General features: G+C 61.5%; 1 protein-coding gene across 4 annotated transcripts in view; it reads left to right on the plus strand.

Moving 5' to 3' along the window:
* Positions 1 to 7314, plus strand: part of SRC (SRC proto-oncogene, non-receptor tyrosine kinase) — a 30951-nt gene extending 23637 nt beyond the window's left edge. For all 4 annotated transcript variants that reach the window (XM_080557732.1, XM_080557730.1, XM_080557729.1 and 1 more), the window contains 9 exons: positions 502 to 600; positions 1021 to 1124; positions 2437 to 2586; positions 3092 to 3247; positions 3356 to 3535; positions 3617 to 3693; positions 3829 to 3982; positions 4141 to 4272; positions 4380 to 7314. In XM_080557732.1, coding sequence (XP_080413858.1) covers positions 502 to 600; positions 1021 to 1124; positions 2437 to 2586; positions 3092 to 3247; positions 3356 to 3535; positions 3617 to 3693; positions 3829 to 3982; positions 4141 to 4272; positions 4380 to 4588 — 1261 coding nt within the window. In that variant the 3' untranslated portion in view covers positions 4589 to 7314. The remainder of the gene's footprint in view (positions 1 to 501; positions 601 to 1020; positions 1125 to 2436; positions 2587 to 3091; positions 3248 to 3355; positions 3536 to 3616; positions 3694 to 3828; positions 3983 to 4140; positions 4273 to 4379) is intronic.
* The last annotated feature ends 2721 nt before the right edge of the window (positions 7315 to 10035 follow it).

Here is a 10035-nt window from a genome sequence, read left to right on the forward strand (position 1 = left end):
TGCCTGTTGCTCCCCGCTTACCTGCTCGCTGGGGTTTCCATTGCGTCTCACCTCCAGCCAGACCCGGCTCAAATTCGGATGGCTCCAAAGGTATTTTGGCTCTCCGGCCTTTTTTCCAGCCAGGAGACCCCTCATTTCACAGCATCCCACATGCACGTGGGTGACCCTGGCACCGTGGAGATGCTGCTTGTCCCGGGGTGGCAGCGGGGCACCCCCGTGCCGGCAGCACTCCCAGGGCTGATTTTGGGCAGGTTGGGCTCTGCTGCCACCCTCCTGCCCCACGCCCTGGGGTCTCCGGGGGGTCTTTCTGTGTGCCAGGGTCCTGCTGCGGGGCTGGGTGCGGGTGCTGCTCGCTGCTGTCCCCCCCCGGGCTGGGCTTTGCTTGCTCTTCCCATGCCTCTAGGGACACGGGGACGCTGCCCGGAGGTAGGAGAGGGCACGGCCCAGGGGGGCTTGGGGGCTTTTTGGCTTCACACTGAGTGTGTTTTGGTTCTCTTGCAGGGAAGGTGACTGGTGGCTGGCTCATTCCCTCACTACAGGACAGACGGGCTACATCCCCAGTAACTATGTCGCGCCCTCAGACTCCATCCAGGCTGAAGAGTAATTGCCATCTTTTAGACAGTTTTTTAATTAAAAAAAAAAAAGCAATAGCAAAAAAAAAAAACACCACCCACCGAGCGCTTTTCCCTCTCTCCTGTCCCTCTCCTCCTGGGCAAAACCTGCAGGGGCCTCTGTTGTATTTCTTGGGGCTTTTTTTTTGGTTTGGTTTGGTTTGGTTTGGTTTGGTTTCCAATCCACGTGCGTCTCCGCAGACTGTCCCCACCCGGCGGCACAGCCCACGGTGGGGGAATCCCACCCCCGGCAAGAGCTGGGGGTGCCCCAAGGGCTGCCCCTCCTTTGGGGAGGCTTTTGGAGCCCAGGTGCTGAGCGGTGCCCGTGGTCGGCAGCGCAGGATGGCTGCTCGCGAATCCAAGGGGCGCGCGGGCGCCCCGCGCTGAGCCTGTGGCTTCCCTCCCGCAGGTGGTATTTCGGGAAGATCACTCGCCGGGAGTCCGAGCGGCTGCTCCTCAACCCCGAAAACCCCCGGGGGACCTTCCTGGTGCGGGAGAGTGAGACCACGAAAGGTGAGCCCCAGCCGCGGGGACACGGGGTGCCCACCCTGCTGTGCTTCGTGCCGGCCCCAGCCTCCCTCCTCCCCTCCTTCCTCCGCGGAAAATGGGTCACGGCGCTGGGAACGGCCACGCCACCCTCAGCACCTGGGGACCCACGGGGGCATCCGTGTGGGTCCTTCAGCGCTTGGCCACGCTCCCTGCTCCCCTGGCTTAGACGGGCAGGAGGAAGAGGAGCCTCACCCCGCGGGCAGGGGATGAGGCTCACGGTCACCAAACGGAGCCCCTGCGGCACAGAGAGCATCCTGCGCTCTGTTCCTCCGGTGCTGGTCCCCCGGGGAGCGGGTGCCAGCGTGCCGTGAAATCGCCGGCGACATTTCTGTGCCGTGGGAAACCGCGGTCACCTCTCAGCCTGAGGTGTTTCTGTTCAGTGCAGAGTGGGAGCCTGGTGCTGTCCCCTCTGTGCTCAGCGTCTGCCGTCAGGATTTGTGCCTCCGGGGTTTACTCCCTGTGCAGCGCCCAGCTGCTGCTTTGCTTTTTTTTCTTTTCTTTTCTTTTCCTTTTTTCCCTTTTGTCCCCTTTCTGCCACATTCTTCTCCTGGCATCCAAGCTGGAGGCAGAGGTGTCCTGTTTTTACCCACCCCAGCACTAATGGTTTGCTCACCCATGTACCCACGGGCTTCCAAAACATCTTGGAATGAAACCAGCAGCACGTCCTCTCCCTGGATTTTTTCTGTTTTTGTTCTTTTTTTGTTTTTGTCCCACAAATACTTTTTTTTGTGTGTTTTTTTTTTCCTACCACCTGCATAATGTCAAATTCTTGCTTGCGAGCAACCAGACAAAAGCAGTGATGAATTTTTAGGTCCTCCTTTCAGGTCTAATGATTCTCGATCCTTGTTTTGTGCTTCCTGATTGTGCGAGTTTGATCTCCGGAGTTTGACTGGCTGAGGATGCCGTTTCTTACCTGGAAACGTGCCTTAGTCTGGCTCCAAATGCACCTTTGGGGAAAGCTCCTCGATGTTTTTTTCTGCTTTGGTGCTTTGAATGTGGTGCTATTTGCTTTATTCCAGTGGAAACAGCTCATGCAGGCAGCAGCGTGAACCTTCCCTTTTGCTCCTTGCGGCCCCATCCTTCCCCCATGTCCCTGCCCCTTTATTGCTGCATTCATCCCTGCACCTCGTGGTGCCTCTTGGCTGTTGCACCAGTTGTAAATGACAGATAAGAGGGGCTTTTTGGGGTAAAACCGGCAGCCTGTGTGCACCGTCCTGCTCCCCCCGCGGGGATCCGGTGCCCGCGCAGCCCCTGAGCTGCTGGGTTTTGCCCGCAGGCGCCTACTGCCTCTCGGTCTCCGACTTCGACAACGCCAAGGGGCTCAACGTGAAGCACTACAAGATCCGCAAGCTGGACAGCGGCGGCTTCTACATCACCTCGCGCACGCAGTTCGGCAGCCTGCAGCAGCTGGTGGCCTACTACTCCAGTGCGTACCTGGGGCCGCGGCTCTGCCCCGTCCCGCGCGTGGCCAGACCCCCCTGCCCCACGTCCCAGGGGTCTGGGTGATGCCCAGGGCGCTGTGCCCGCGCCAGGGGAGGTTTAGGTTGGGTGTCGGGAGGAATCTCTCCGTGTAGGGGGTGGTCAGGCTTTGGAACGGGCTGCCCAGGGAGGTGGTGGCGTTCCCATCCCCGGAGGTATTTAAGGGATGCGTGGATGTGGCTCTAAGGGACATGGTTTAGTGATGGGACGGTCGGACTTGGTGGTCCTGGAGGTCTTTTCCAACACGGATGTGCCCCTGCCGCAGGGAGCGGCTGCTGGAAGCCAGCACTGGCGTGGGGGTCCCCAAACCAGGCTGGGGGCACCCTGGTGAAAAACACAGCTTGGGTTTCAGAAAGGAGAAAGGGTCTGGGTACGGGTCCCCGAGGTGTTTTGCAAGGAAGGCGTCGCGTGCCTGAATGCCAGAGCATCACCCGCACGTTGTCCCCCGCTAGAACACGCCGATGGCCTGTGCCACCGTCTGACCACCGTCTGCCCCACGTCCAAGCCCCAGACCCAAGGGCTTGCCAAGGACGCGTGGGAAATCCCCCGGGAGTCACTGCGGCTCGAGGTCAAGCTGGGGCAGGGCTGCTTCGGAGAGGTCTGGATGGGTAAGGACCAGTTCGGCCCCGTGTCCCCAGCGCAGCGTCCTCGCCCCATCTCCCAGCTGGGGGGAGCAGGCAGAGGACACGGCCCCATAAATGTGTCCTCTGCTCCAGGGACCTGGAACGGCACCACCAGAGTGGCAATAAAGACGCTGAAACCCGGCACCATGTCCCCGGAGGCCTTCCTGCAGGAAGCCCAGGTGATGAAGAAGCTCCGGCACGAGAAGCTGGTTCAGCTCTACGCCGTGGTTTCAGAGGAGCCCATTTACATCGTCACCGAGTACATGAGCAAAGGTGAGCGCGGGAGGGACGCCGGCTGGCCCAGGGGGGTGACTCTGCTCTGCCGAAGGATGCTGACCGCTGTCTGCCTCGCAGGGAGCCTCCTGGACTTCCTGAAGGGAGAGATGGGCAAGTACCTGCGGCTGCCGCAGCTCGTGGATATGGCGGCTCAGGTGGGTTCGTCGTTCCCCTCCCAGTCCCGCGTCCCAGCTCCCGTCAGCTGGGTCGGGCCCGGCTGCAGAGCCGTCCCCCCTCGGGGAGCCCTCGTGTCCCCCCGGGAGCCTCAGTCCCCATGCCCTGCCCCGCAGATCGCGTCCGGCATGGCCTACGTGGAGAGGATGAACTACGTTCACCGAGACCTCCGGGCGGCCAACATCCTCGTGGGGGAGAACCTGGTGTGCAAGGTGGCCGACTTCGGCCTGGCGCGCCTCATCGAGGACAACGAGTACACGGCCCGGCAAGGTGCGGGCGGGACGCGGGCGGTGGCCATGTCACGGTCCCCAGTCCCCGCAGGGTGTGCTGTGGTGTCCCCTGGGTCAGTCCCGCGGTGCCTCGCATTGCGTGAGGGCCTGGGGGCTGCGCCGGGGGGGAGCAGCCCCTGACCCTGCCTCCCCGCCCAGGTGCCAAGTTCCCCATCAAGTGGACGGCCCCCGAGGCGGCGCTGTACGGCAGGTTTACCATCAAGTCGGACGTCTGGTCCTTCGGCATCCTCCTGACCGAGCTGACCACCAAGGGCAGAGTGCCCTACCCAGGTGAGAGCTGGCGCCAGCTGGCACGGAGCCCCTCGCCCCCCGTGGGGCGGGCACGGTGCGGGGTCCGGCCCGGCCCCCGCTCAGCACCGCGGCCCCTCTCTCCTCAGGGATGGTGAACAGGGAGGTGCTGGACCAGGTGGAGCGGGGCTACCGCATGCCCTGCCCGCCCGAGTGCCCCGAATCGCTGCACGACCTCATGTGCCAGTGCTGGAGGAAGGACCCCGAGGAGCGGCCCACCTTCGAGTACTTGCAGGCCTTCCTGGAGGACTACTTCACCTCGACAGAGCCCCAGTACCAGCCCGGCGAGAACCTATAGACCTGGAGCTCCTCCTGGCACCGGAGACCTCGCCGCGGGGCGCGGAGGGTCGGCCTCCCCGCCGAGGGGGCCGTTTTTGCGGAGCAGCCCTGGAGCGGGACGGGGCATCGCCTCTGGTTGCGGCCAGGGGAGGTGCCGGGTGCCCCGTCGCTCGTTAAGACTGCTGGCCCCTGATTAACGAAGGGGCGAGAGGAGCCCAAGGGTGCTGGCACCGGCTCAGGAGGGCAAGCGGGGCAGCGGGCTGGCGGGGCATCACCCTCCCCCCCCCCCCCCCCCAGGAGGCTAGGCTTTTGGGAGGCTTTTTCCCCAGAGAAACTGGGGGACAGCACCTCCTGCCCCGGACACGTGGCCACAGCTTCTTGCACCCTCCCTAGTTTAAAATCACCACGACTTTCCCTACCCCTTCGCCCACCCTTTTTGCTCTGGTTTGCCCAAAGGTGTTCACAGAGACGTTTTGCTGTGGGGAAGGCACACGCCAGCGCTGGTTTGGACTGGGATGCAGCTGGAGAGCAGACGTTGCGAGGCACCAGGCCCCACGATCCCGCAGGCCCGTGGTGCCAACGGGACGCTGGCCTTGAGGCTCCTTCCTCCAGTGCCTGCCCGTCCTCGCGCCGGGAGTGGGACCTGGCCCTGCTCGGGGCCCCGCTGCCCGCCCCGTCCCGTGGGACCTCCTGGGCACACAGTCGAGTCTTCCAGCCGTGCCTGTCCCCCGCAGGGCACCACCTCGTTGCTTCTGGGATCGGCATCGAGGGGGGGACCCCACGGAGCCCTCGCCTGGCCCCCTGCAGCCCCCTCAGGGCTTCTCCACCCAACGCTGCGCCTCTCCTGGCCACCAACCCCAAATCGAGACCACGGGGCTGGGTCACACGACAGAGGCGGCCACTCGGGCTGTGGGAGCATTTTTGGGGGAAATACTTGTTTTTTGCAACGCGGTTGTCCACTGGTACGTTTCTAGCTGCCTTCCCCGCTCCCGCTGCCACCACCCCCTGGGGCTGGGCTGCTGGGGAGCGTTGTGCCGCGCAGATGTCTGCAGGCTCACTGGCTCGCTCCCCAAGCCCTTGGCTGTGTTTCGGAGGTCACTGCTTACCCGTGCCCAGCTTTGCCCCCCCGTTGTCCCCACCAGGCTGAACCCCTGGGGCCACGCACAGCCCCGGCGCCCACCTTGTACATAGCCCCCGCGCGCCCCCCACCAGCCGGCCAGGTTGCATGTGGTTTCGTTTTCCTCCTGCCGTCATGCCGACGTCTCTGTCTGCATTTGTCCCTAAGCAGAACCCCTCACTGTCCTGGCGTGCGAGGCTGCAGCAGTCAGCACCCCTGTCCCGAGCACCCTCAGTGCCAAAAATGCTGGTGGGCTGGGTCGCTGGTGCCCCCGAGGGATGCTCGGGGCGTGCGCCCCTGCAGCCTGCTCTCAGCCTGGGTATTTCATCCAGGAGCTCAGCGGTGGTTTGTGGCACCCGCCGGCTCCTGCGGCTCTGCCTCGGTGGCCCAGCACCCATGGAAAACCAGGTGAGGAAGGTGCTGGGGCCGCACGCTGCACCGGGGGGAGATGCTCCTGCCCCTTGCCCCCGCAGGAGCAGGGCAGAGCCGTCGCTGCCTCCCGCTCGCTCCCACAGCTCCCCAGCGTCTTATTTATTGAACAAGTTCTGGCTTGGTGGCCCCTTTTTAATAGTAAAGCCTTCAAACGTGGCACAAATAGAGAGATCCTGCTTTTGGCTTGGAGAACAGCAACTGTTTTAATGGATTTTTTTAAAACCACCTTGGGACTCGGAGCCTCTCCTTCCCCCAGCGCCTTTGCTGTCTGCGTTCGTGCAGGGACCGTCGCGCCCTGAGGTCTTTGAGTTCCTGGTCTCGTGGCCATTTGGCTGATGGGTCCCAGAGAAGCCCCTTAGTGCTACGAGGGGCAGCCTGTGCCATAACCACGGGAGGGACACAGAATCCCCGTCCCCGGGAGAAGGCTCCTAAATCTCTAAATCAATGTGCAGAAGGCGGATTGGACCCACGAGCTGGGGAGAGAGAAGGCGAATGCACGTGTTAACGCGTGACCTTTTGTTTTCTTTAGCACGGACAGGTTCTCGTGAGAGAACAGCAGGGCCGGGGTGCTCCCAACCCAGTTGTTTCATTCCCTGGCACGGCGGAGCAATAACGCCCCGGCAGCGTCAGCACCGCCCTGGGCTTTCTTCCCTGCCCCGGGGGTTTGACGACAGGGAGAGGCTGGGGACTTTTCATGGCAGAAGGCAGTGAAACAACCCAGGAGGAGCACGGCGCGGGGCTGGGGATGTGTGTCTGTGTGTCCGTCTACGTGTCCATCCATCTGACTGCGTGTGCGGGGCGTTAGGCGGGACTTGGGGTCCCTGCAGTCCCTGCCGCGGCTGGCCTCAACAGAGGCCACGCAGGCTCAGAGCCTCCCCTCCATCGCCCTCCTGGTCTGCCAATTTGTTTTCAAAGCCAGTAATTTAGAGGGGAATCCCCCCTACCCCGCGATGCTCCTTGGCATGGATGCGATGGGCCAATAACCCCGTACAAGGTATTTTCTGCTGGTGTAATTTTTTTTTTTAAATAGCATTTTTGTAAGATCTCCAGACGAGACTATGCAGAGAACATGTGGATCTGGTTCTCTCTCCCCAGCTCCCCCTCCTCCCCACCTGCCTTTTTCAGTGTCGAAGTAAAAATATTTAGCTTTTTTTTTTTTTTTTGGATAATAATAAAACTTTGGAAAAACCTGAAAATGTCCAGCTTTGTGGGTGGTGGGGGGCGGAGATGCTTTGAAACTCTAATGTTGTTGTAAATACTTTGCAATTTGATAATTAAATACAAACAGACCTCACAAAAAAAAAAAAAAAAAGTGTAGCTCATGTATGAGAGGGCTTCTTGGGATCCCTGGTAAGGGGTCGGCGGTCACCGGCGTGAGTACAACTTCTCTGTATGGCTCCGGGTGTTTTGGGGGGCTTTTTCCGTCCGATGTGCCTCAGATTCGGTGCGCAGCCATGCAGGGTGCTGTGCGCCTCTTGGGGTTGGGATTGGGCTCGGGGGGGACCAGAGCTGCCTCCAGCAAGGGGAACCTTTTCCATCACATCCCTCCTGCTCTGACAGAGCTCCAAATGCACCCCTGGGTAATGGCCAGCACAATCTATACCTTTATATTCACTTATAGACCACTGATTCACATAAGTTGCATAGAATTGCACACAGCAAGCGTGGCTGGTGGTGCTGGGGGAGCTCCCAGGGGAGGCAGGGGCTGCTGGGGCCGTGCTGGGATGGCAGCCGGCTCCTCTCCCGCAGCCATCCATCCTAAATCCTTTTCTGCATGGGGCCGTGCGGGTGGCAGAGCCCGGGCTGCGGAGGGAAGGCTCCTCTCTGCAGCCTGCTGGATCAGTGGGCTGGCAAGGAGCAGGCTCGCTTCATTAGGGTAATTAGTGGGTGCTGATTGGGATCCCTCAGCTGGTGATTAACTAATTGATTTGTACCAGTGGTGTGGTGGGAATAGGCTCTTAGAAAGCAGGGCTGTGGCTGAGCCTCAGCGGTGTGGGGAGGTTTTGATGCCCTGAAATCCGTGTGCTGCGCTTCTGCTCTGCTGCCGCGGTGCTCTCCTCGGGCCGGTGAGTGAGTGCCGTGTTGTCTTCGGTGCCTAATGCTTTGTGTTTTACTTCTCCTCAAAGCAATTAAGCGATTGAGGGAGTGTCTGGTGCTGGTGAGCCCCCTGTCTGGGTTGGGGGGGGGGTAGGCTGAAGCTGCTGCAGCCCTGAGGTCCATCCCTGGAGGGGCAGAGGCTTGCTGGGCTGGGAGGTGAGGAGGAGCCCCCACCACGCGTCCCCATCCTGAGCCGGGCAGATGTGCCTGGGGATTATACCGCTCGCTTCCTTTAACAGATGTAATCTCGCTGTTCGCTTTGTGCTCTCGCCTTGCCTTGTAAGCCAGGGAGAGGGCTCGGGCGCTGGTAGGGGGCTGCAGAGGGCTGGGCTGCTCCTGTTGGGGGGGCTGCTGGAACAGAAAGGATGAGCTGTTGCTTGCCCTGAGCACCCCCTTAATTTTCCCCGAAGTGTATCAAGTCCCAGCTCTTGATCCGGGCTACAAGAGGGTGAAGGTGGAAAACATTGTGGTTTTGTCCTGGTGCCGGGGTCCTGCTGGCTGTGTTGTTCCAGCACCTGCTGTGGTGGCAGCGAGCCTGTCCTCCCTCATCCCGCTGCCTGTTTGCTCGGCGAAGCCCTCTTGCCGAGGGTTAACCTCCGGGCTCCTGAGGCAGGCTGAAGTCCTTACCCGCCGCACTTAGCTCCTGCCAGCCGCCGAGGGCGAGGAAAATGCCCCTTCCATGCAAGGAGCAAGAGGCAGAGCGAGAGCAAAGGGCACAGGCAGGGGAAGGGCTGGCCCAGAGCGCTGCTGGCGGCTGCCCGGGTTCAGCAGGGCTTGGGCCAGCCCAGGGCTGGTGGGAGCAGGTGAGAGGTGTGGAGGGGGGCGCAGGGAGAGAAGCCCCCGGTCCCGAGGCTGAAGCGGGGAGCCCGAGGTGCGGCCAGCCCTGCTGCGGCTCTGATTCCTGGGATCTGAGCATGGGTTGGTGTTTGTTCTTTTCTCCTTCCCCTGACCCTGCAGCGCCACTGATCTGTTACGTGACCTAGAAAAGAAAACGATCTCCTTCCAATGGAGAGGCAAAGGAATAGCTCAAGGCTCCTGCTCCCCGCAGCCAGGGAGCGCGAGGCAGATGGGCAATTTCCAAAGCAAGGCGATGAGGCTTGCTCTGTGCCAGATCCCTCCCAGGCAGTGCCTGGGCTCGGTAGGACGTGGCACCACGCAGCGGTTGCTCTCAGCCCCTCCGCTTCCACTGCCCCCGGTGCAGCAGGGACCCCCCGGGTGACAGAGCCACCGCGCTGGGGGACAGCTCCTGGCAAGCGGGGCCAGCGTCTGTCACATCTCCTTTGCAGAGGAGCCGGTACCGCGGCTGTGTGGGCTCAGCCCAGTTTGTGGTGCGCAGGCAGGGAAGCCGTGATGCTGCTCTCCAAAAGCTGTCGGGTTTGACCTGTTCTGCAGTTGCAGGCTGGTTTTTCACGGTCTCTTTACAGAGGGTGAGCTGGGGATCGGGGCATTAGCATGGGATGTGAGACCTGGTTGGCTTCCTCGCCCTGCCTGAGGCTTTCTGTCTGACCGTGATGAAGTTACTTTAATTTTCTATCATGAAGATTGTATCTCGGCGCACTGAGAAGTGGCAGATAGTGCCCCGGTGAGGGCGATGTGCATATCAAAGAGCGCTCTTAACTGCGTTTGGGGTGGGAGTGCTGATTTCCTACGCATCGGTTTGAGATCTCTCCCGTCGCTGCACCGGCAGCTTCCCCCTTTTGAAGTGCTTCTCTCTCCAGGTCAGGCCTGGCGGAAGGGGAAGCCCGCAGCCCTGTCCTGGGCTGGGCTGGATGTACGAAGCCAGGGCTTGCTCTCACCCAGGGCTGTCTGCCTTTGTGGCT

Source organism: Anser brachyrhynchus (genome assembly GCF_964034855.1).
Source record: "Anser brachyrhynchus genome assembly, chromosome: 16".
In the NCBI taxonomy this organism is placed as follows: Eukaryota; Metazoa; Chordata; class Aves; order Anseriformes; family Anatidae; genus Anser; species Anser brachyrhynchus.